Source organism: Ciconia boyciana, chromosome 3, assembly GCF_034638445.1.
Source record: "Ciconia boyciana chromosome 3, ASM3463844v1, whole genome shotgun sequence".
Classification (NCBI taxonomy): domain Eukaryota; kingdom Metazoa; phylum Chordata; class Aves; order Ciconiiformes; family Ciconiidae; genus Ciconia; species Ciconia boyciana.
In genome coordinates, this window is record NC_132936.1 from 108,280,024 (window position 1) to 108,306,059 (window position 26,036).

A 26,036-nucleotide genomic window follows, 5' to 3' on the forward strand; every position below is an offset into this window, starting at 1 on the left:
GTGCCTGTTCCCTGTGCTGGGCAGCATTTTTCTATAGGCATTGTCAAGAAGTGTTGTCCCACTTTGGAAACAGATCTTTCAGTATCCATAGTTGAATGTCCAGCACATGGAAACATCACAAGCAATAATGGAAACACGTGTTGCCCCTTACCCAGAGTGGTGAGCTTGGGCTTGCCAGGTAGAGGAGATCAGGTGCTCTCTGCAGAGGTGACTGGAGCCATGGGAAATTCCTCATGCTCCCCAAGAATCCGGGAGTGCAGCCCTTTAGCCATAGGGGTGTTTTTGCATGTGATGTTTCCATGAGTAAGAAGTGGCTCACCATATGTTTAGTCTTGCTGGAGCTGGGGATGTTTCACCTACTAATGCATCTACCACTCTGTGGGGGGTTTTTTCTTCCCTGCCCCCAGGATGAGAACTACTTTTTGCTTGCTTTTCTTTTAATGAAGACAGCTAGTCCAACAGTAGTAGCAGCAGCAGCAACAGTGAAGTTCTGAATATCTGGTAGTGATTTTTTAAATAAAATAAAGAATTTTAATTTTTTTTTTTTTGTCAAAGCCACTGCAAAAGTTCTTAATTCCTGCAGTGTTTGCAACGCCAGCATTTTGAGGTGTCCCTGAAAATAAAACTGATTAAAATCAAAGTAAAAGCACAAAGTAAAAAACAAAAAAATTGTGTTTTACTAGGGGCAAGGAAATGCATGAAGTCCTTCTCAGGCAGGAAAGTTCCTCCTTTCCATATTCTCCATTTCTCTCTTCTAGACCGAGATCAGTGAAGACGACATCGAACCCAGCTTTAAAAAGCTTTTTGGACAGCTAGCAGGAAGTGTAAGTGTGTATATATATATATATATCTATATCTTTTTTTTTTAAGGACTTACCCACTCACCCATGTTACCAGCAAGAGAGATGCCTCCCCCAGGATGGAGTTTAATTCCTGTGCTGAGTCAAATCTCAAGCATGTGCATAATTGTGCATGCAAAAATCTGTGTAGTTACCCGTCTGCTTACACAACGGATTTGTGAGCGCTCCTGGCAAACAATCTCTGCTCTCTTTGAACTGCAGGCTCAACTTTTATTTCTGCAGGTGCCTAATTCTGTCCTTCGGGCAGAGCATTTGGTGCAGGCGCATGGGTCTTTCCAGGAGCTGATGAGGGCTGGGCTGTGCCTTCTCCCCAGGCTGCTCTCGCTTGCCCAAGGGCTCAGGCAGACCCCACAGCCCGGTGTGCTAATGCCTGGGAATTGGTGGTGCTCCTGGGTGGTGGGGAGAGCTTACCACTTGCGTTTCCATCCAAGGGAAACTTGAACTCCAAGGGGTGTTTGAACTTGTCCAACTCGCCCAAAGGAGTTGGAGGCTGCTTATGAGATGGTGTCTGCAGCTCACGGGGCAGAACTCATTTTCCTCTTTTCTGCAGGATGCAGAGATCTCCGCCTTCGAACTGCGCAACATCTTGAATAAAGTCATAGCTAAACGTAAGTACCTTCCTGCAACTGCGTCTTCCGTTGGCCACCAGCAGGTTTCCAGCATGGCCGTGAGAGCGCAGAGCGCAGCACTGACCTGGGCAGAGTCAAACCCCTGGGCTCTGCCCCAGACCTGCGGCGTGGTTCTCCATATGGCCACGGCCACATGCTATCTCTGCTCCTTCAGGGGGCTGCAGAAACACCAGGGCTGTGCCTGCACTGAAGGTGTGTTTCACAGAACGTGTGCCTTTTATCCCAGCATCTGCTACTGGGAATTGGCTGCCAGGAAAATGGATGAATTTGATTAATACTTTATAATAATCAAGAGAAGGTATTGCTGCTACTTGAGTATTGAACCGCTCAGGACTCAAACAGTAGCCCAGCCAGTGGTCCGGGGTGTCCCTGAGGAGGAGGAGAAACTTTGAAACTCTGGGCTTCTTTTTCTGTGAAGTGATTCAGAGCTTGGCTCTGCATTATTTTCCTTTCCATTAAACAGTGCTCAAGAAATAAGTGCTTGGAGAATAAGTGTCTTTTAATTTCCAAAGTGAAATCTTAGACAGGTAGCCAGGACTGTGTTGTATGTCTTTGTGCACCAGCCAGTTAGCAATGGTGTATTGCTGGTTACCAGGCTTGATTTGATGTTCTTCCCTTGCATGAAGCTACCTACCACTGACCTCCATAGGTCAGAAGTCTGTGTTGTCGTCCACAAAAGTCCACCCTTGTCTTTGCAGGCAGACAATAAGTGCAGGAAGGCTTTATCTCTGTCTCTTGCTTCTGTAGCATGCCTATAAACCAGACTAACTGGGCTGTTTGCTTGGGGAAAGATCACAGCTAACTTTCATCCTAAGTCTCTTCATCAGGAAATCAGAGGGCTGCTTATTATCATCCATTTGCCTGCTTCAGTGCTGTGTCCCTCTCATGTGCAAAACAAGGACCATCTTATGACCCTTTGGCAAGTCCTGACTCCACTGGCTGCACCTCTAAATGCGTCTTGCCTCCTGCTCTGCTGGATGCAAAGGAATTGTTAGAAATCGTAGCTAACCTCAGAGGGGGTACCTAAGCAACATAAGGCAATGGTTTCCCATCCAGCGTTTGAGGGAACTGTAGGGTTATCCGTACGCAGGTATCCTGACTACAGCTCTACAGGCACCACATCCTCCACAGTCTGCATTGCACTAGGTCCTTGCCAGATCCCAGAGGCTTCGGATGATACTAATACTTCCCGGAGCAGGAGGCAGGCATCCCCTGCTGCTCGCTGCACTCATCTGGCCCAGACTGTGGCAGCGGTACAGCTGGACACCTATTCCCAGGGGAGGATTTGAAGTAGGCAGTGGATTGACATTGAGTAACTAGCAGGTGTGGATCACAAACAAGGTAGAGCACTAAGCGCATGTTATGTAGAAGCAAAAAAACACACCAAAATGACAAAGTCATCTTGCCAGTTGCAAAGGAAGCCACTGATGACACAGAAGCAAATAAGGGCTGAGGTGTATACTGGTTACAGAGCTTCCAAGCGATTTAGGAAGGTGCTGTGGTACAGCATGCAATGATAATCCTGTCTTTTGCTCTTTCTTTACAGGCCAAGATATTAAATCTGATGGCTTTAGTATTGAGACATGCAAAATAATGGTTGACCTGTTAGATGTATCCTTTAAGGCTGTTCCGAGACGATATTCTTCTGCCTGTGCTGGAGCAGATCAGCTGCTGCCTTTGCAGTGAGAGGTCCATACTGATGCACTAGTGACTCCTGAGGTGGAGAAGTTGGTTTTACCCTGGTTCCCCTGAATAAAAATGGTAGCCCTTGCCATTGCTGCTGACCATGGCACATGCATTCTCTCAGGCAGCAGGGAAGATCCATTTTCAGACAAGACAATCTGCTTTGAAGTCTTCCCAGCTGTTGCGTGTTCTGGTTTAGCTAGGGACAAAGTGATGTTTGTGCTGGGAAAAGGCTGTCAGCATGGTGTGGATTGCCTTGGCTGATAGTTTGGACATTGCATTTCACCGCTTTGTTATCTGGCTCGAGTTGGTAAGGGCATCGTAAAGCCATGAGGACTTAGCAAATAGAAAATGAGGGAAACATACAGGAGCCAGAGAGTATGCTGGCTTTTAGGAGCTTCTGCTTCTAAGAATAAGGGCAAAAGCGTAGGAGGAAGCATTCAAGTCTAAGAATAGTTGTGTTCAGCTTCTCTGTGCAGTGGGAGTTGAATTGCATAGTCAGAGAAAGGGAAAATTACCAAAACAGAACGATGCTCTGCTATAATTTGGTGTAAAATATGGCATTCCCCAGGGACTCCTTAGCGTTTTTTGGGAGCAATGCAATGACCAGGTTCTTTTGTTAGCTGTTTGTGCAAGAACTTAAGTTCTCCAAATAGCAGGCTTGGTTGTGGCTTTTCCTGTTTATAATCCAGACTTGGGACTCAGGCTCCTGTAACTGCAGGAGTTGAACCAAGGATGCAGAACAAAATGGCATCATCGCAGCTGTTTTATACATGTATCGAAAAGATAGAGAGGTGCCAAAGGAGGAGCAGAAAGAGCTTGTGAACTGATCATGGTTTAAAATAATCGATTACCTTATTGATTTAGAAAGACAAGAAATCTTGGACAGCAGTTGTGTATTCAACAGGATGAGTCCTTCAGAGAGGACTTGCATCCTTTTCTTAATTGCAATTTTATTTTTTTAAGTATTACGTAAGTAAGTAAACCCAGCACAGGGAGGGAAAAACCCTTTTCCTTCCCTCCAAAGAGATTCCCTTAACTCAAAGAAGAATGATGGGAGTGGTAAACTGGGACTGAAGGAATTCTACACCCTCTGGACAAAGATTCAGAAATACCAGGTAAGACGCAACCTTTTTGGTTGGAACATGCAATCAAATGTAGAGGTGGCCATAGACTGATTTGCCTCACACAATGTGTACAATCACACTTCCCAAAGCAGGGACTCTCGCTTCAGCTCACAATCCATTTATGTCCTTGGTCCCCCAGGTTTTGTTCCTTGGAGTTCAGGGGTGTGACTGCTGGGGTTGCCTCTCCTCCTGCCTTACTCTCGGAGGGGTTTCTGTTTTAACTTGTGTCCAAATATGTTAGCCTTCCCACTCAACACTGTGAGTTTGGTGTCGGTCTTGCTGCCTGCTTTGGTAGCAAGGGTGCCATTTTGCATGGGTGTTCAAGGAATTCTCTAGAGTCTTTATCCGCTCTGGCTGTTGCATTAAAAAGACTTACTTTCTAAAGCCGTTTTTAGACAAACTCGGGGATAAGTACCTACTCCTTCAGACAAGCATTGCAAACAGTCCTGAACAGCATGCAGGCTGCATTTCAAAATGTTTGCCTTCTGACTAAAGCCAAAACGCACTCTGAATTATTGACAAGTTTTGACTTTGGGTTTTGTGCCCTGCAGAAAATTTACAGGGAAATTGATGTGGATCGATCCGGTACCATGAATTCATATGAGATGAGGAGAGCGCTGGAAGCAGCAGGTATTTATATTGGTCTGTCTCTTTTTAGGATTATATCAGTTTCAAGCTGGCTTGATAGATGCTCACTAGTCTCCTGTATATCACTTGTAAACTGAAAAATCCTGTGTTCCCAGACCTGAAAGGTCTCCGTTTAATCTAGGTGCTCAGCTTGGGCTCTTGTCTTTGTATAGCAGTGTCTTGCCGTGCAGGCATACTAAAAGCATCTCAAAGGAGTGACAGGTTGCAGTTATTTTCTGTACTGCCCAGCTTTTGGAGAAGCACAAATAGCTGCAACAATCTGGTCTCGTAGCAGCATGCTGTTGTCTTTCAACAAGTCTCTCTGGGTATATGTGGGTTTGGCGTAAGCCAGTAAAACTGGGATATTGTGACACAGGGAATGGAAGTGGCTTGACCAAGGGGTGATGCTCACAGGAGCTTTAAAAGAAGAATCAGTTTGCTACTGCAACCACTGAAGAGCAAGTCTGAGTTACGACAGTGAGAGAGGGGCGTATCACAGAGCCATACGATCCCAAATTAACTTACTGATCTTCTGGGGCTACCTTAACACCTGTATTTGGGCTCTCTGGAGCTTTCCCCTCCTGTCACCATGTAAAACGCGGCAGCATTTCTTTTTGTCACAAAGTTTAGATACTCGTTGGAAATAGAGACCCATTTGCCCACAGAAAGCCACTGCTTCGTCTCAGGTCTCAGGGGGCTGAGTCTGGCAGCCGCCGCGTCACCCAGGGAAGGACCATGAGCTGGAGCAATTGGCTGTGTCCCCTGGGAAACAGGAGTACAGGTGTGGGAGCACACGCAGCAGGAAGAACGCATGTGACCTAGTCACAGCTATGAATCACTCCAAGTACAGAAGGGGTTGTTGGGAGTTTCCAAAATGGAGTAGATACTCTTAGAATTTAACCAAATGTAGCTAATTGGATTTCTGGTAGTGTATAAGGTTGGGGTTTTTTGTTGGTTGGAGCTTTTTGCATTTTTTCTTCCTCTTCTTTTTTAAATCTTTGACATTGTATTTTTAGGGTTCAAACTGAACTGCCAGTTACATCAAATCATTGTGGCTCGTTTTGCTGATGAAGACCTCATCATTGACTTCGATAACTTTGTCCGGTGTTTGATTCGGCTGGAAACCTTGTTCAGTGAGTACACACCTAATAACTAGACAGATTCTGTTGCTTTGTGTTTTCAAGTCCAGGATAAGTTATTCAGAAAACTTTGTACTGGAACCAAAGTGACTTCAAAGCTGAGCTATAAATCTGGCAACCCAGTCTGCATGCTCTTCCTAGATCTAGGAACCAGCCTTTTAGGCCAGACTGCTGAACCAGAGCCAGACAGTCTTCCATGCAAATGACTAAATGTTGATTAAAAAAAAAAAATCTGAACACTTATAGATTGACAAATAATGTTCAGTCTCGTTCTTGCAGATGAGTGTGTAATGACTTTCTGGTTTGGGGTGTAGACCATTGTCACAGATTTTAGACTGTAGGACTAAATTCCTTTTTGATCCTGGAGCACAAGGAAGGGGAAGGCTTTCCAATTAGTTCCTATATTCATCCTTGTCTGTCATCTCTCTCCTACTGCAGAAATGTTTAGAAAACTGGATACTGAGAAAACTGGAACAATAGAATTGAACCTTGTTAATGTAAGTTTCTTTAGCTCTAAAGTGTTGGGGGGGGGGGGGTTTAGGGGGGAAGGGGTTAACAGTAGAGACTGTCCTGCTCCATTCTGACTGATTATGGCTGGTTATATGTATTCACATATATGCTGGATTTATATAGCTTCTGGATTTATAAGCAGTCTTAAGAAAGGTTACCCCTTTTTTAAAATGTACTTACATCACATTGTATTCTCTAACAGACAGACAAGCTTACTTGAACCAGAAGCCACTTATTCCTTACTGGCAGTAATTTTGGCTGATATGTATGCAGGCTTCTTCCCTGCCTTTCTGTCAACAACAGGATAAAATGTAGGTGCAGTAGTGACTCATGGTATTGACCACGTCTGCTGCTTTCTGCACCATGTGTGCCCTGTAGAAAGGACTAAGTCTGGAGAAAACTACCCTCCTACACACGTTCAACTTGCTTATTACCTGAACGTAAGTTATTTCTGGACTTAAATGAGGAATGCACAAATCATCCCAAAACTCTTCTGACTTAAATGAGATACAAATTTAAATCATTCAGGAAAGATCCTAAAATTAGTTCTGTAACAATAGACTTTCTTCCTCATGCTAGAAATGGGAATGTGCATACTTGCTACAGGTATTTTTACTAAACTTAACCCTGGGCCATTTTCTTCTCTCTTTCTTGTTATAGTGGCTGTGCTTTACTGTCATTTGAGTCACTGACATCAGCTCAAGAGACCTCAAAAAGAGCAAGATCAGGTGAAAATAATCAAGCAAACATACAAGTAATACCCCTTAACTTAAGCACGGCAAACTTTGCACACAGTTATAAGAAGGAACGTGTTCTACTTCAACAACAGAAGAATCTGCAACCTCATTTTTATGGGTCTGACAGTTTTATCTACTACTATATATCCTCTGTACAAAAGCTTTAATTTAGTATAAATCCTCAGTGCAACTTTTAAAATACTGCTTTACTAATATCTTTGTACTTAAGGTGTTTTACATAACTTCTGGAAGAAAGCTCATTATAGCCTGACAGTCTGGTTTAATAAGTGCTTTTTGAGTAACAACTTCATTCCATCCTGCATATATCTGAAACTAGAAAAGGGATGGTATTGCATATCTCTGAATACAGGTGGGTCCCTGTATGCTTTGTCAAGCCTCACCATTATTCTGATTAAATATTCTTTGAAGAATTTGAGTAGCAAGTACATGTTTAGTCAAAGTGAAGGACAAGTCTTTCCCTCCTGACCATTGATGTGCCTGTAGCAGGAGGCTGTTGGCAACCAGACTCTTCCAAGAGAAAGCCCATGCTCTCAGGTAGAATCTTGATTTCCTATATGTTATTTATTTTCCTTTGAAATACAAGAAAGTATTTAAATAAAACCAGTAGAAATAAAGTTTGCAAGACCATTATTCCTTCTGCAAGTAAGCACATTTTTTTTTTCTTAGACAGATCACCACAGAGCAGCTGCAGAGCTTTTGTTGTCAGGAGCAGAGTATGTTGCCTTTTAAAGGGGAAAAACAGCATTCTGTAGCTGATGAGGCACTGACAGATGCTGTGGCTGTGTGTCAGTTAATGTTAGATAGTCTGATGCTTTGTATGACTTTAAAAGATTAATGCTTGAAAAACTAAAGGCTTCCAAGAAAGGTAGTTGATGCTATATACCCCATACCCCACCTATTAAAATCATGAGGCTGTGAACATGAGCAGATTGCTGCTTCCAGGAGTTCTCACTACAGCTGACTTAAGTTTGCCCACCTGAGGAATTGTGTCCTCCTTCCTATGAACAATTTATTGTATTTATGGGCAACTTTTCAGAAAGCAGTAAGGGAGTAGTAAGTAGGAAGACAGCAGCCTGAAAGGTGAGGTAGTGAGGCACTTCATAAATACCCTTAAGGAAAGATTTGATCCTCTCTATTAAATAGTGTTCACTATCAAATGATTATTCCCAAATAGACAGATATAAAGGATAGTTCCATGGGAAGGGCTTTATTTGGAAAATACTTGTACCAAGTTTTTTTTCTTAAGTATGTCCTTTAGCTTTTAAGGTTAACAGAAGTTATATGCTACTAACAGATTTGGCTTAATTTTAAATGCAGAAAGACTGTCTTAATGAAGGGGGGAGGAAGGGGGTTCAATTTAATACAGAAAGTAGTTGAATGTTAGTGTAATGTAGAACAGCAGTGTGTCTTACTGTTGACATTTTCAGATGGTCTAATAAAAACTTGACACTAAAATACCTAGAGTTAAAGCTTAAGACGAAACAAAAGTTTAATGGTATCACAGTCAAGTAAAAACAAGTAAGTTGTCAAGGACTACATCAAGTTTCTACACTTAGTTTTCAAAGTACAAAATACAATAAATACATGAGGCTCTTTGTAAAAAGAGGAATCTAAAACTACATTGTCTGTTACAGCACATAATATTTTGAATACATGGAATTCCTAAGATACTACAGTATTTTTAAGAGTTATTGCTTAATGGATTGGTCACAGGGTTGTCACTGTTCAGATGCACTTCAGTTTAGCTTCTTTAACAAACGTTGTGCTTCCAGCAATAAGCATTTGGGTGCTGTGCACGTACTTTATTTTAATTTCTCCCATCTGGAAAAAGCCTCGGGATATATTTGGACAAAGCCCAGTTGTCTGTTTCATGATGATTCCTTCAATGGTAAATTGAAAAGGTCCTTGTATTTAATGCAGAAAAATGTGAAATTCTTTTCTGCCATGTTTGAAGAAATCAGAGTGGGTACTTGAACATAATGGCTTGCTTAGACCAAAGGCAGCAGAATTTCATTTGCTTGGAAGCATTATTTCATCTTGTAGAATGCCCTCATCCATTTGCTAATGCATCAATCCTTCATTTGTTTTCAAAGCACATTCTTCATAGCTTTCAAATTACATTGTCATTGAAATAAGTCTCATGATATTGGAACCAACACAAAATTAATTTTTTTTGTAAGTCATCCATGATTAGTACTTCAAGAATCTGGCTTCTGTACTATTTCATGCCAAGCTTCTTTGTCTAGGTTTAATCCTTGGATACAGCTGAGGGTAAAATAGAAATGAGATTTAAAATTTTAGTGCTTTAAAAGGTTACTTTTTAAAAAAGAAAAAAAAAGGAAATAAAAGCCCTTTTTGGTGCTACAATTCTAATCTCTAGTAGCAAAAGCATGGTTATAAAAAACACTCAGCACTAACAAAATATAAATTTAGCATTCTTAGGCAAGCTTAAAAAATACTAACCATGTCAGTACAAAAAGGAAGGCATTGACCAGCACATAATTCAGTACCTTCAGCTCTGCCTAGATGGGTGGGCTAGGAAAAGCATGTGGCTTTGTAAGTCAAGAGACTTTTGTGTTCAGTGAACTATAGGATTGTTCCCTGTTTTATAAATGGGAATAGAGAGGTATTAAAGTCTGTTTTGCTTTCTCTCTCTCTCAATGCCTATCAGCCTTTACGTATCTATAGCTTCAGGCAAGCTGGAAACATCTGGCTGCATAAGGACCATGGAACTGTAGGAGCTGCGCTTTAGTTAGTGGATAGTGGGTGGCCAGTTAAATTCACTTAACCACCCAGCAGTAAATCAGTAGCTGCCAACCTGTAACCCTTGAGCTCTGTGCTATTCATACATTCTGGCTACGCACACAGAGGTACAGAGACTGCCTCAGCCTCAGCTGCAGGGTGACGATTGATCAGACACAGCTCAACACAGCATGCAGCAGTGCCAAGATGCTTGGGAAGCTCTTGGCTCCCACCTGCAATGGGCTTTGAGAACAAGTACTGTTCTGCAAAGCAGGGCTACTGGCATATAAAAATAGAAGGATATACTTCATACAATTAGGAGAGATTAATCCTCCATGCTTTAAATGGCAATGCATGTCTACATTACATCCTGGGTTTTTCCAGCTACAGTTCTCCTTAAAGATGCCCTCTTCTCTCCTCAACCAGACTCTGGCTTTGTTCTTTTTCATAGTCAGCTAATGATTAAGAGAAGACCAACAACTTTAGCCACAAGGTTTGTCTCTGCCTGCTATTTCACCACTAGCAAAGATTCAGTCAGTCAGTTACAGTACCATAACACCTGATAGCATTCAAAAGATTTAATTTGATAGAGAAGTCAGTATTTTGACAGTATTATCTTACTTGCATTCAGTTTTAGAGCTCTCACACAGCTTAGGGAGCTAGAGAGTCACTAAAAAGGGTAGAGTACTGATGCAGATAATTTCATCCTTGTTTTTATTCAGTGCACCTAACTGCAAAAGGATAAAGCAGCTGTGATAAAAATACAACTTAATATAAGAATATATGAAACTACCAAACATTTTCCTCTGTGCTGAACATCTTAGCCTAGATTTCAGCTGCTATATTAAGCATCCAGTAATTGCTTTCGAGAATAACCACAGAATACTTCGGTAGCAATACTAGCATGACTGAACAGACACAGAAGTGTAACAGTTAGTACTGGGCTTGGGTAGTTTTCCCCAAAGGTTCTGTTTGGATTGTGTTGTGCTTAGAAAGATGAGTTGTGATCCCCAGTCTAAGCTGTGTTGCCTTGTGCTTTTTATTACAGAAGCACAGATGCTCCTTGTGTTCTTACACACCTGTGCTCAAGCTGAGTGCGCAAGCTTATGAAGTAGCAGCACATGCACAATTCACCCTGGGGCAGGAAAAAGTAAAGCTGACATTTCTGACCTTTCTAACCTTATTGTGCAAGGCTGATAGCTGCTTTCAATTTAGAAACACTTACATTTGGAGAGGAAAAAACTGAGCAGAAGTACTATGTTAGGGAGAATTTTACAGTACATTGTGGGTAGGCCTGACCTGAAAGCGATACAGAAATTAAAACTGATTTTGCATTAGATATAGTCACTCTGCAAAATCTAACCAGTTTAAGAGTAAGGATTATCTGCATGAGCAAGGAGGTTCAGCCTCTTTCAAGCATCATACATCAATCAGCTAAAATTCACAGCAGTTAATCTTCAGCATTGGCAGAACCTCTTATCTCCAGCAGCAGGGCAACTGGGTATGTAGAAAAAAGCTTAATGGAATTTTTATACATGTGTCCATCTGCTACAGTTTTCTAACAGCTCAGCCATGAGAAGCATGGGGGCATAATTAAAAGTATCTATTATTTGTACACAGTTGTTTTTAATAAAAGAGGTAGCACAGAAGGTGATGAGGAAAGGAGAGGCCATTCATTTAAGGCCTTTGACATATGGTTAAATATTACTTAAAGAGCATAGGAGAAAACAAAGATCTGCCTTTATTTGGCAATGGGATCTCTTTTTCAACACTAGGAAAAGAGATAACCATAGAATTTTGCAGTGTGTGTCTTAAAACTCTCTGTGAAACCGTCTCAGATCACAAGGTGCACTGTGTACACCTGGACAGGGAAGGACTTGTGACTCATTCTTCATACAAGTTTCAGTTCATAGGGCCCTTTGTGCCAGTATATCACTTTCTGAAAGAGGGGAAACCCAGTTCTGTTCACGTGCTCAAAAAAACCTTATGCACATGTCATGTTCAGATAAAAGGGTTTTTTCCCTAAGATGGTGAGGCAAGGTTAGTATTAGAACCTGCTATGTATAGCAGCGTGGCAATACATGTTGTTCTTTTATGCATCCATCAATATGATCTGTGTTAGGTACCTAAACAGAGGGTGTTAACCCACTCTGCCAAGGTATTCAAACTCCCCAAATGAATAAATGGAGAACATCAACTCCTTCCTCTTGACTTTTGAAATTGCACCTAACTTAGATGCATGAGAATAATGCTGTATATACTCCACATAGTGGGATGGGTCTTTTTGACTCTGGAAATATTAAGGACTCACCCCTAGCAGGTTGCGGGGAACATAGCCTTCCTTGTCATTCAGCCGTGCCCACCACCACTCAATTTCATCTTCATCTTCCCGGCGCAGGATTGTCATGCAGTCTCCCTCTTTCATCGAGAGCTCATCGTCATTCTGAGCCTCATAATCCCAGAGTCCATAAATCACTCCTTTGTTCATTATCCCCATTTTCTCCTGGACTCCTGCAACATTAAAAACACAGAGCAGTTCAATACAAAAGGGGGGGGGGGGAGAGAGAGAGGGAGACAGAGGAAGAAAAAAAGACAACAGTTGGAAAGACTGCTGCACTCTTACTGGAGAGGAATCCAGGAAAAAAACCCCCTCAATTCCTGTCACACATAGCACCTTGTTGTCATCAGCCTACTGAAAGTCAGTCCTGGAACAGGTGGCATGGTGAAGGTAGCCCTTCCACATGGCAGACAGGTTCCTTCCTTACACATGTTCAAAAAATATGAGGTAAATGGGAAGAGGAGCACTAATTGATAAAAGGTTATATTTTCATGCTATTGTTCACACTTCCTACACCTAAGTGATGAGCAAGAAACATTTGTTTATACTCTTAGTTCATCAGTAATCTCTTTCTGTCAAAGGGAGATAGCAATACCTGCTTATGTTGACCACCGTTGTCATTTTGCTGCTTGAGTTGTCATCTGCCACCCATGTCACTTTATTTCAGAACTTTAAAACAAGTTGCATCTCAGACCTGTACCCAAAAGATTTGTCTGCTACCTGCCAGCTGCTTTCGGTTAACTCAAACACTTTTACTGCAGCAGTTCTTAATTTCTGCCACTATTTTAATTATTTTTTTAAACACTGACTTCAGAAACACAATTCTGTTAAATTGCTTCTGGACCAAGGTGTTTTGGAGTACATGCATTCACCTTGCAGATGTTATCTAGAACTTGCTCATTTTACAGCTGTAGCCAAAGATTAAATGCTATACTGTCTGTACACATTCCTCAGCTTCTAAGCAGCAAACCGGAAAAGGTATCTTAATCAACTGTTATACAAACTTTCTCTTAGGTAATTGTTCCATTTTAAAACACTGAATCCTACTGGGTTTTTTGTTTGGTTTTGGTATTGCCAGGAGCAAAGAGTACACTGCACATTGTATTGCAAAACTTGTCATTTCCCTTTCCATCTCTTACCTATTACAAACTATTGTACAGGAGTCTTACTTATGTCTGCTAAAGAAGGCATCTGCTCTGTTTTTTATTTCTGCACACCAGCTCATCATGTAAAATTCAATTACTTCCACTGTACACTTAGTTCTGCTCAGAGAAACTCTTCCCTTGCTTTGGATTTGGTATAATTAAAGGTTTGGCAAAAGCTGTGCTCTGCACCCATGTGGAAGGTAAGACAGCACTGAACATCAAAGCAGACAAAAGAGAAGACTCACACAATGGATCTGGTCTTCTAAAAAAGTGTTAACAGTCACACCAGGGTAGCAGCACAAACATGCTCTTAGAGACAGAACAGGCATCAAAACTTAGAAAGTGAAAAATGGCATACTTAAGCAGCATCAGACTTGTCATTTAATCAATGCTAAAGGACTAGCAGTTTTATTTAAACCTACGTGTACTTGTTGAGGATACTTAATATTGTGTGTCCTTTACAACAAAAATGAATTAGGTGAATCAATTAATTACAACAAGGTTTCTCACCTTACAGACGAGTTTAGAGGGCCAGGTTTCAATGCCGTATCTGTTCTGGAAGCAGACAGATACACATCCCCAAACTTCTTTTACAGCAAGAAACAGATTTAGCCAGTGAATTAAGTTCCTACTCTAACTATAGGCAGCCAGAAACAGTCTTAGCAACAGGATTAATTCCTAATGGAACAATACGGAAATTTGATAGCTGAACAGCCAATGATCAGTCAAGAGACACCTTAGTTTCAGTGGTTTCAATTTGGTAAAAGCTGGCAATAAGCTAAAGAAGCCTTACACTCTGTTCAGGACGCATTGAAAAGTATCTCAAACACCAAAAAAAAATCCCAAACCCAACAAAAAACAGCGTATCACATGAGATCACCAGATGGTAGGTCCAAAAAACGCCACTAACAAAAAGAATGTGTTTCTTCATGCTGTATATAATAAAGCCATGGATCTCCTTCCCACAGGGTCTTGTGGGCTGTTTACCTGAATTTAAGAATTAGACAGGTTCCTGAAAGAAATCTCTCAAGACCTATTCAACACAAAGATTACCATCTCTTAACTCATATCAGAGTTAAAACCAGTAAGAAATGTTGGACAAGTATTGTTATTTTTAATCTAGTCCTACAATCTTCCTTGGGTATTTGCTGTTGATAACCACTATTGGAGTCTGGATACAAAACTAAATGAAATTTTGCTTAGCCCACAGATTTCAACGCTAGTTAAATAGGCATCCTCCCTTCATAGGGAAAACTATATATTTGGCACCAAGAGATACAGTTTTCAAACGTAGTGAGGACAGCTGGACAGACTGTTTTGAAATATGCTGGCTGAGCAGCTTATAGAAACTCAGATCTCGCATGTTCCACAAAACCAGAAAGGCTGTATTACAGCTTTTTACACTGCATTACATTGCTATTACTCTAACCTCTTACAGATAGATGACACTCCAGCTGGTAGGTGCCTAGGGGACAAGAACTACATACGAAACATACAGAAAAATAACTTAAAACCTCATTGACTAATACTCATCACACCCTAGGGGGAATTCACTCTCTCCGTTAAATCATAGTTTCCCTGTAGTCTTACTATTTGAATAAAATCTAAATTTTATATGGGATTTCTTTTTAGATGCAAAAGAAGAAAGAGGCCAGAAAGATAAAGTCAAATTCAGTGCTTATTAACCTCCATTAAGGCAGAAACTTGGCAATACCTTTCTTGGTTCTAAAGAACACATTAGGAAATATTCCTTGGAGACACTAGGTAGCAGATATGAACTGCCTACTGAGATATCCATATGACTTTTGTTTTTATGTAAAAACATACTTATGTGGTAAGATACACCCAATCGTCACCTCACACTAACATATTTGTCAATGCACACGCTTAACTCATTTCAAGGCTTTTAATGTAGGGAAACCTTTCGTTACTCAGATCTCCTCTATAGGTTCAATGTTATGAAGTTAATCTCGATAGACTTCATTCTGTGACAAGAAGCTGGCTAAAACCTCTCTTTTCTAAGAGGAACCCGAGGCACGGGCACACAACCTAAGTGCGCAACTTGCCACTCCTCATCCAAAAACATACTGAAAAGTTCCAGGTGAGTCCTTAGCACGCTCCAGAACTCAGTTGTCATCACTTACCATATAAGAACTGGGAGCACTGTGTGTAGCCTTCCTCCATTTCCTCACACTTGTCTGCAGCTGTCTGCATGTCACTGTAGGTCATCGCAAATACAGCTGCACCTGACTCCACCAGGAACTTGCACACCTGCACGTTATTGCAAGATGCTGCACAGTGTAATGGGGTCCTGCAAGCCAAGAAGAAAAAGATGACACATTGCTTCTATTGCTCATAGCAGTGCTTACAGACTCCTGGGGGCAAACTACTTTTGTGCGTGACCTCCAGCAATCAGTACTGCACTGCTGAAGGCTTCCCACCAGAAGCACTTAAGCCAGGATGTCAAGAGCAATTGCTTTTCACAGACAACGGGAGTTACCAAGACCTGCTTGAGCCCTAAGGCTAGGTTTTCATATGGATTTCTAGTTATGCTACCTTTTTATAATCCATTAACATTTTTAGAACATTTATTAAGGCAATAAAAATTAAAAAAAATATTAAAAAAAACAAATCAATATTAAAAACACACTCAGAAATCCTCCTGACATCATGCCTCTTACAATCTAGATAATTACTTCAAGACCTGACTTGGTGACAAGTGCAGGTAATTGGGATAACTACTGAGGCTGAGGGACAAGGATCTTTATTCAGTCTTGGGCCTTAGACACTTTTGTTATAGGCAGAAATAATAGCAAAATCGCTGCCCCCTGCCCCTAGCCTTTTGTAAATAGCTACCTGTAAGAAGGATTTGTAACCCATTATCAGTTACAAGCCTAGTTTGTAGGTTGTGGTTTTCTGCTCGGTTTTGTTTTTAAGTTATCCAAGTATTGGACAAAGAACTGAGGAGAGTCTGCAGGGCTAGATACTACCCAGAGCATGTGTAAGCTATAGGCTCTCTCACAGAGAGGACATGGGGAATTTCAGCAAGTGGCTCATTATGCATAAGCTGTCTTCAATATCTCAAAGAAATAGAGCAATTTCCTGACAACTGTATCCACCCTACTGGGCCTCAGACACACACTTTTTTCATATAAGGAATATTAGTATAATTTGCCTATTTTTTTCCTCTGCTCATTCTCCTGATGCCCCACAGAGAGTTGCTCTACTGTGGAAAAGTCATTGCCAGCTCTATAAGAGCAAACGGAGGGACCTTGTGAGGGACCTGTAGCAGCCCGCAAGCTGCAGCTCTCTTGTGGAGAGCACCTGTAAGGTACCACTTAAAGAAAGCCTTACCATCCATCACTATCTGCAGCATTCACATTCACACCAAATTGCACCAGGAACTTCACAATTTCTGTGTGTCCGGCACACACAGCGTTGTGCAGTGCAGTAATCCCTTCATCGTTGGGCATACTAGGATCTTCAACCTATTCAGCCAGAAAAGGAGCCATTCACATTCCAGTGAGAATCTCTACAATAAACATCTCTTCACATATAAAAATTAGTTGTCTTATTCTGAAATATGATTTTGAGCCATATTTCTATGAAGGACACAAGCAACAGGGAGAAAACTACAGCAGTAACCAATCTCGCAAGAAGACTCAATACAAGCTTGCAGCTTCCTTTTAATAGAGAGAACCTAAAGTGGTTCAGAGAAATAGTATCTTGATAACTTAGTAAAAGCATTTATAACAAAGTTCTGATATTTGCCTATTTAATTAAGAAAAATTCATGTGGATTTTGCTTATCAAATTATCCGCTAACAAGCCAGATAGGGGATGAAACACTACACAAGAAATGAGGAAAAAGTTGTCCTGCAAATTTACAGTCTTGATGCTAAATACCCAGTGTGGATTTAACACTTAAAATCAGCCTCCAAGTGGCCACATCCTGTTAGGACTTATCTCCTCAAGGGCAGTTCTAGGTTGTGCACTATTATTTTAGCTTCCCCAGTCCAGAAAAGCTGCGACTCCCCAGTCTGAACCAGGATTGCTATTCCTTCTCGTACAAGTTAACATTTGTACCTCATAAATTATTCTCTGCACGAGGTCAAACTCCCCTTCCAAAGATGAATCCAGAAGCAACGCAAGGGGATTGAATTTCACTCTCATTCCATGCCCAATTCTCTCAGAGCCGGTTTTACGCAAATTTGTCCTCTTCCCCTGTGAAAAGGCAACACAAGTTACGGGCATTTTTTTCCTGGGAAGAACAAGAATACAGAATTGCTTATTTGGGAATGACAGCAGAAATGACCAATTAAGGCTGCCTAAATTTCGTATTAAACACTATTTTCTACCAATTCCCCAACACATTAAGAATATAGTAGGTTAGACATGTTATGAAAGAGCTCTGCCTTCATCTCTAGACAAGGTCACTATTCTACTCAAATACAGAATTCACCTTGATCAAACACATCAAAATCATAAAACTCCCAAATCCCTAAACATCAGGGAAAAAATGCAAATTTTTTTTTTTTTTATGCAGACCATTTCAGCATTAGCTCTCAAAGCTGTTACACAAACCAAGAACCTTAAAAGACTCCATGACGTATGCTGCTTTTTAAGCACTGATGTTAAGTTCCTAACATTTTCCTAAGTTTAGCAGAGTTCAATAGGAACAGAAATAGTTATGGAAAACAGTTTTGGAAAGAATATAGAACCAAGTGTAGAAAATGCTTTAGATGCGCCCAGTGATACTGGAAACCAAGTATTTCTATAGCTGAGTTTGTACTCTTTCTTTAGAGAATATGCACGCATTAGCTCAGCGCTCTCCCCAGCTGGCTGTGCAGCAGCAATAAACACTATTCATAAGGGTATGTAAATTTCTGACAGATGTCCAGGCAAAGATGAATAGAAGTGACTCATGTTTTGCAAGAGCAAACATGTGAAGATAAGATATATAAGAAGAGATTCCCAGAAAATACTCGTTTGCCTGTTGATTTATACATAATATCAAAAAGTACAGGCTTTTTAAAGAAAGAGCCTGTCAGCACAACCCAAGTATTTAAATATTAAATCAAGAAGTTAGGCCGGTTTCTTCTCATCATCGCAGAATTATTACAAAACCAACCAGAAACGAGTTCTCACAATTTAGGAAATCCTACCACTCAAGTTGCCTTGTAAAAGGGAGCAAGGACAGAGTCTTAAAAGCATGACAACACGCAATGACTATTCCATGAAGAAATCAGAAGGTTAAAAAGCGCATTTAAAGCTTTTTAACTCCTCTACACTGAAGTGATAGAGGAAAAAAAAAAAAAAAACACACTTTCATGTTATTAAAATTCTATTCATGATAGGTTTTAAAAGAAACTCTTTGAGGAATTGAAAGCAGTAAGCATTTCTGTTCTACAACAGTGAGATAACACCATAGCACACACACAAACTTCCAAAACAAGTAAGATGGTAAAATGCTGCCTACCCTTAGCCCAAAGGGAATCCATTTTGATGCAGCTTGAGAACTGACTGATGTTAAATCAGGTTCCAAAGAAAAATTCAGAAAACATTTCAGTAGAGGAAGTGCAAGCAGCTGACATGTACCAACGAGTTTTTTAAAGCAGAAACTAAAGGAGTCTGTTTTTCCATGTTTTTCAAGCAAGGAACTTTCGGATAAACAAATGCAATCAAGGATTAAGATAATTAGTTTCCATCTCACATCAGCAATAGTGGGAAATGCTTGTGAAATCTGTATCTGTGCCTCAAAAAAAAAAAGAACTTAATTTCTCTTACGAAGGAATTATAGTTTGGATGTAGTAGGCAGACTTCTATAAGGAATGTTCTTTACAGCCCAGAAGAGTTTTTACTATTTGTGTACCAAATTTCATCTGAAACTTTTCATCATGTCATTAATTCTAGAGACAACAGAGACTTTTCATTACTGGCATTCACTCTGGAAATAAGAGCATCACACAGATAGAACAGATACACACAGAGAGACTTCTAGACTATTTGTGTGACTGTTCTCCCACATCTGCTTAAGCTCTACAATAAAACACACAGGATTTATGGCAGAGCTTGAGATGACCTGTTGACAGGGCACCCAAGTTGTAGGCTAACTAATACTTACAGGAGGCAAGGAAAACTGTCCAGTAACTTCAGGAGGCCTCATATTCAATGAGTCCTCTCCCAAACTCTCTGGTTCCCCTGATGGATAGGGAGGTGGTGGGTACGGAGGGTATTCTTCCATGTATACCTCCAGTGGCAGTGAAGCTTCTAGGCTTGGTTCTTCCATTTTCGGCTGCGTGAGTTCATCACCATCTGATACTCCCTCAGGTACAGTGTCCAAAGCTACGGAGGGAAGAACAGCTTCACTGTGATCTGCTGGTGTGTTTTCTGCTTCCTCAGCAATAGCCGGTTCTGGCATAGAAGCAGCTGTTTCTTTTTCCGATTCTGCACTTAGATAAGGATTTGGGATTTCTGCTGGGCTTTCAGGACTGGCAGCTGATGCTGTCTGTTTGGAGGGATGTGATGGAGCTGAGATAGTCTCCATTGCAGCCAGAGTGGTCCTCTGATACAACAGCTTCTGAATATTGGGGCCGTTAGGTCCTTCTGGCTCAGTAATGGAGCTACGTTTCTTCAGTGGTCTGGGTGCATTAGACAACTTTTTCCGTAGTGCTTCCAAGTCAGCATCACTCTGGTTGCGGTACGGATTGGATAAGAAAGGCAGCAGTTTGGTTGGGCTAAGGGGACGGGGTATTCGCTCTGTTTCATGATTCTCATGAGCAGAGGCTGTTGTTTCCATCTCAGGCTCCGGACTGCCTGGTTTGCCTTGGAGGTTCGAGTAGACATTCTCCGTCTGCGGCAGCTGATTCTGTACGCCAGCTCCTGCCATCACAGGTTTGCCATACACTGCGGAATAGTTCAGAGAGGGGTGTGGAAAAAACAAGAGTGAATATTTGACCCACAAACCTAAGAACACGAAACCTGATTCACCTACCTAAGGCAAAGAAGCAGAATAATATGATCAACCAAACAGAATTAACCTGGTAACCAGGTTTACTATGATTAGTTATCTTGCAAATGCAAGATAGATATTCTGCACTTTTTGTTAACACTGATATACAACGTGCCAGATCCACCTAAGATTCTTACAGCTGTACTGACCTGCTTAATTCCCCCGAGGAACAGCTTTGTACCCACAGACCAGGTGGAAAGTAAATCTATCTGAAGTTTATGAAGACAGAAGATATGCTTACCACTTGGGAAGTGCGGTCCTCTGGTCTGTGCCCTTGTCAAAGCACTCTGCACTGCCTGCTGGAAGTTCTTCCCAGGAGTCTGCTGTTGAGTGTACATGCTATAAATTGAACTTGCAGCCACAGTTTGAGGCTTTCGAAATGGTGGGAGTGAGGTCTCTTTGGACGGCTGAGGGGTAAAAGGTCTCACAGCTGCTGCTGGGGGACTCTCCTGTTTGGAGGAGGGAAGAATTTGGTCCTGGCTAGAGGAAGGACCTGCAGGAGGTACAGAAATTCTTTGCTGTATCTGCTGAGAAGGATGGGAAGGCTGCTGTGCCACTGTTTTTTGTTTGTTCCCCATAGTTACAAGAGCCAAAGGCAGCTTCTGCAGGTTTCCATCCAGCTTAGTCTCAGAAGGTTGCAGATGACTGGCTTGACCAAAGTAAGGCAAGTTTATCTGTTTTGGTTTAGTGGGAACAGGTGGTGGTACCTTTGTTACATTTTTATTGGCTGTCTGAAAGACAAAAAAGAGTTAACTAAAATTAAACAGCAAAACATGTTTTAGAAGTTCTGCTGTGAAGAACCAAAGATCCTCAAAGAATGACGCAGTATCTAGCATTTCTACTGTTGCTGCAATACTGTTTACAACACCACTGGAAACATGAACAGACTTCTTGAAACATTTCATCATCATAGTTGTTTATACTTTGAACCCATTCTCTTTAATTCTTTCTGTAGCAGCTATGTTTAAAACATCAAGCAATGGCAGGGCACAGTAATTTCTCTAGAGATAGCAGAGGCACTTAGTAGCATCTGTAGGCAAGAAGTTTGTTTTCCAATGCAGCACTTGTCATCCCCAGTTCTTATATGTTACTTCACCCCTACCTGATCAAATCGTGCCCTTGCACCAAGATTTAGGTGGGAAGTCTTCCTGCAATCAAAGATCTGGAGGACACTGCTGCATTAAACAGCAAAACAAGCGTGTCAATGATTTTGAAAACCCCATGCAAATGCCTCTGTGCATATAATCTTTGGGAAAAAAAAAAAACACACACATACACACTAGTACAAGTAACACAGCCATTTTTATGTATTTAGTCAAAACACGCCATCAATTTTCACCACAGTGACTGTAGGGAACAATTTTGAGTTACCAACTGCCATTAAAAGCCTAAAGGACTTTTTTCCTTAGAAGTAGTCTTTTAAAAGAAGACCTAGATACTTTTCAAAGAGCTTCCTGACAGCAATATTTGAAAAGCTGTGTGGTAATCCCTGTCAGATGGAATGCAGTAGTTCAAGTTTCCTGCATACCTGTGCTTCTCGCAGGAGATCTTCGCTGCTCTGATTCTTTCTCAGGGTGCCCAGCCCAGCAGACTGGTCCACAGAATCAAACATTGAGAATGGACGCACTTTCTTCTCTTTGTCTCGTAAAAAAGTTTCTCCTTCAGCTGTTGTTAGAGAGAGAGGAAGACTTTTTAAAAGGGACAACGCAATTGTAGGAATAAGAGTCCTCTTCTGTATAATATTCAAGACAGTGTATGCAAGGGATGCTTTTTGTATCCATCCTACCCCTGCACTAAGGATCCAAGGGCCTGCCAAATGCTGTATCTTGCAAATTGAACAGGAGCATGTATGAAGGCATTAGTATCTACTTCACCACCTGAAATGAGTTTTTGGGGGTTATTTTTTGTTTGTTTGTTTTAAAATCCCTGCAACACCATACTAAAGCTTATATGGCAATATTCTTCGATTTTTTTGTGTGTGTGTTCTCAAATGAATTCTACATATTTACTGAAGCATTTAGAAGAGACATATCATTAACTAGATTCTGCATATTTTAAGATCAGCCGAGCACATAAGAACATACCTTGTCCTTCACTAGTCACAATTCCTTTTCCTGAAGTCAAGGCTGATCCTTGACTAATGTGATTGTCTGCATTTGAACTGCTCCAGTCAGTGGCAGACGAGGAAGGTTTTGCACTGGGGACCACAGAACCTAGGAGAGAACAAGTGGAACAGATTAAGCTAAAATAATGTTTTTATTGACTTATTTATTATAGGTAGTTTCTTTGGAAGAGTCAGGTTTACACAGTGTACAAGTATCATGTACAGGTTAACTCCTATAAATCTTATCACTTTAGATTTTTGCTCATTTGTTTGTTTTAAAAAGAGAATGCAAAACCAAGCTCAGAAACAACTATCAAAGCAGAGCAAAACTATTTGTCCTAGCATGTCTGCAATTACAGCATTCAGACAAGAAACTTCTCTAGACTGCCTTCTTTCCAGTTAGTAAGAAACTTTCCTTGGATATTTACAGTAAGTTAAAAGTGATAGGATAGTAAGAAGGGATGAGAAAGATATATTGTGCAAAGAAAAACATGATGCTTTAAAGCATAAATAGATCCTGCCAGTGATATCCAAAACAGTAGAAAAATCATCTGTATGTTCAGTGTGCATAAAGGCACTACATTAAAGCTGATCTTTACATCCACTGGAGAAGACATCCAGTCTGCTTCAAAAATAACTAAGAAAATGCTTGCAACTTGCTATTAGTTTAAATATTTCACCAAATTCTCTCTACTAAATTCTAAATTATCTAGTACAATAAGTGATATGAAATTCCAATAGCAGTGATAAGCAGCAGGAGAAAAGTTTCATTCTGACAAAGTATCGGATACTATCTCTCTAGGAAAGCAGTAGTTTTGCCCAAATGCTAAAAAAATAAGGAGTGATGTTTTTGTTCAAATAGCACACCACCACACATTCCTATAGCAAAAATTCAAATTTTGCATGGACTAGAGCTAAAATTCCACTCCAACAGTTTTAGGACCTGCAAACCAGATAAAATTAAACAGTTCCCCTTTCTCCAGTACAGCAAGAGACACTTGGACTGGTTTTGTGTCATGGCTACTTTAGTAATATGAGATGGAGGGAGGGAGATAAAAAATAAACAGAACTATTCTACAAGCTCAGCCTCCATTTTTTTCCTTTTGGGAAGACCAGAGTTTCTCTTATCTCCCAGCTGAAGAGTGGGTCTTCTCCTCCCAAGATAGCACAGAAGGGATATTTGCAACTCCCCAGTTTCTCCAGACTTCTTCTCTGACAGAGCTGAACTGTATCTCATAGGAGAAAGGCACAGAGAGAAGCCAGGCAAATCTCCATTAACACTCCAAGCAGGAGAGGCCAAGCCTTGTGTCAGGTGTTGGACTTGCATCTCTCCATATTCCTACACCATCAACATGTCAGCAAGTTTATTGCTATTTCTGTGCTACAATCAACTGCCTCCTTTATAATATTTCTTATAATGTTGGTTAATCCTTTACAGGTGTCACTTCCAAAATGTGTGACTGGAAAACTTGGCTTTGCTGGATTTTAAGTCCAGGTGCCAGGTTGTTACCATGTACGTCCTAAAACTGCCTCTAGAAACTCTAACACATACTACTATATAGTTTTTAGGAGTATTTTTAAATAAATAAATCAATCACTAGTTTACAGAAAACAGAAAAATCCTCCTACGTTCTACACTGTAAAACAACTCAAATTGCTCACTAAAAGGATTACTTAATTTATAACATATTGAATCATATAACCTCAGTGCTTTTAAATATATTCACTGGGGCAGGAAAACTGCAAGTAGTAAGACTGACATCTCAAATAATACTTTGCTTTAAAAAAAAGGACAGAACTGGTAGATAAGAAAATAAAACATTTCTGGAGAAGAAATATTAATTGTAAGCTATTACCTGCAGGAGCTTTAGCTTGTGAACTGCTCCCAGCTCTCATGTTGGGCAGAGTTTGTGTTTTTAGTGGACCATCAGGTACCTGCAAAGCTTGTGTCCCATCTGAAAATGCTGGTTTCACCAAAAGTTCAGGTCTGGAAGCAATACGTGGCATAGTAGAGGACTGGATATAAGGACCTACTGCTGCCACTCGACTTGGAGCAGAAGCCACTGGCTGGGGTAAATTCCCATCTGAAGAAACCTTGGGGGGGGGGGAGAAGAAAATTTAAAGAATGTTATGCTTCAGTATCCATCCAGCAGAGTTTGAAAAAGAAGTCAAAAAGGATAAAACAAGTAGAAAATGATACTCCAATATTAAAAATGCTTTTTTAAAAAAAGATTTAAGAGATATAAACATGAGGTAGTAATAGCAAAAACAAACAAAAAAAATCCATGACAGCATAAGAAGAGTTCTTGTCCATAAAGAGCAAGTAGGTTAACACCAATGTACCATGAAAAGTACTTTAATAATACAAGACTTCCACCATGTATAGATAAAAACAACAAGGCTAGCATCTGAATAGCCTTCCCCACAAGCAAGTTTTTACTTCAGACTGTATGGGCCACAAATGAAATTAATTTTTTTGTTATTAAATATCCCACACTTACTGGTACATTCTCTTTCTGTTGCAGAGCTGCCTTTTTCTTCCACAGGCGCTCTCGCAGCTCATTAACACGCTTATCCATGACTGCCACCTCCGAGTTGCGCTTGTTCAAACACTCCCTCTGTTGCTGCAGCTTGGCATTCTGCTCCTGGTTCAGTTTGTTCCTCAACTGAATAAATTCAGAAAGCGGGGGGGAGGAGAGGAAAACAACAAAAATCAAAACAAATTAACTTTCAGGATGGCGGACAGGAAACAGTTACAAAGAGAAAACCCTTCTAAAAAGTCAAGTCATGCTGGCAAACTCAGATTATTTTCTCCGGAGAAAGCGTTGGTTAGTCTCCAAATTTTGCAGAAAGGAAAGATATATACGCTGCGTGCTCCTTCCCCTGTTTACCTTGAACCCAATACGACTAACCCTCCATCCTCAGCATGCAGAGAGCTGCGTGGCTGCATCAGGAACAGGAGCAATAAGATTTCTTTCCAAGGAGGTAAGAAACAACCCAACCAACTTTTAGCCCTTAAAGTTGTGGGTCACGAGCTGGCTTTCCATTACCTGCAGCTCCTTGTACAGGCGGTCAAGCTCGGCTACAGCTGACTGGTTGTCGTGGTAACCATCAATTCGGCCATTCTTCAGCATCTCCAGTTGCCTGGTGAGTTCCTCTACCTTTGACACCGCCAGCACCAGCTCGCGCTGCTTTTGCTGGAACAGGCTGTTCATCTGTTCAATCTCCTCCACTGGAGAGGACGAGAGAGCACAATAGCTGCCCTGAGAAACAGACGAGCGTGGGCTGCGGTTCCAAGGCGGCGGTTAAGGGGACGGCGAGCGCCCTGCCAGCCTCTGGAGCAGCGCTGCGCAGAGCCTACAG

At 41.1% G+C, this 26,036-nt stretch overlaps 2 protein-coding genes across 2 annotated transcripts in view; one reads left to right on the forward strand and one right to left on the reverse strand.

The window, feature by feature from the left end:
• Window positions 1–8,464, forward strand: part of CAPN2 (calpain 2) — a 29,015-nt gene extending 20,551 nt beyond the window's left edge. The window contains exons 14-21 of the mRNA XM_072857013.1: window positions 759–824; window positions 1,411–1,468; window positions 3,036–3,100; window positions 4,222–4,290; window positions 4,851–4,929; window positions 5,943–6,059; window positions 6,504–6,562; window positions 7,236–8,464. Coding sequence (XP_072713114.1) covers window positions 759–824; window positions 1,411–1,468; window positions 3,036–3,100; window positions 4,222–4,290; window positions 4,851–4,929; window positions 5,943–6,059; window positions 6,504–6,562; window positions 7,236–7,259 — 537 coding nt within the window. The 3' untranslated portion in view covers window positions 7,260–8,464. The remainder of the gene's footprint in view (window positions 1–758; window positions 825–1,410; window positions 1,469–3,035; window positions 3,101–4,221; window positions 4,291–4,850; window positions 4,930–5,942; window positions 6,060–6,503; window positions 6,563–7,235) is intronic.
• A 156-nt stretch (window positions 8,465–8,620) lies between these two features.
• The window catches only part of TP53BP2 (tumor protein p53 binding protein 2), a 49,609-nt gene continuing 32,193 nt past the window's right edge, over window positions 8,621–26,036 (reverse strand). Inside the window, exons 7-18 of the mRNA XM_072857012.1 lie at window positions 25,724–25,905; window positions 25,175–25,339; window positions 24,530–24,767; window positions 22,654–22,782; window positions 22,098–22,234; window positions 20,811–21,300; window positions 19,682–20,463; window positions 17,644–17,781; window positions 16,913–17,046; window positions 15,703–15,869; window positions 12,387–12,586; window positions 8,621–9,598 (exon numbers count right to left, since the gene is read on the reverse strand). Of these exons, the coding sequence (XP_072713113.1) occupies window positions 9,557–9,598; window positions 12,387–12,586; window positions 15,703–15,869; window positions 16,913–17,046; window positions 17,644–17,781; window positions 19,682–20,463; window positions 20,811–21,300; window positions 22,098–22,234; window positions 22,654–22,782; window positions 24,530–24,767; window positions 25,175–25,339; window positions 25,724–25,905 (2,804 nt within the window). The 3' untranslated portion in view covers window positions 8,621–9,556. The remainder of the gene's footprint in view (window positions 9,599–12,386; window positions 12,587–15,702; window positions 15,870–16,912; window positions 17,047–17,643; window positions 17,782–19,681; window positions 20,464–20,810; window positions 21,301–22,097; window positions 22,235–22,653; window positions 22,783–24,529; window positions 24,768–25,174; window positions 25,340–25,723; window positions 25,906–26,036) is intronic.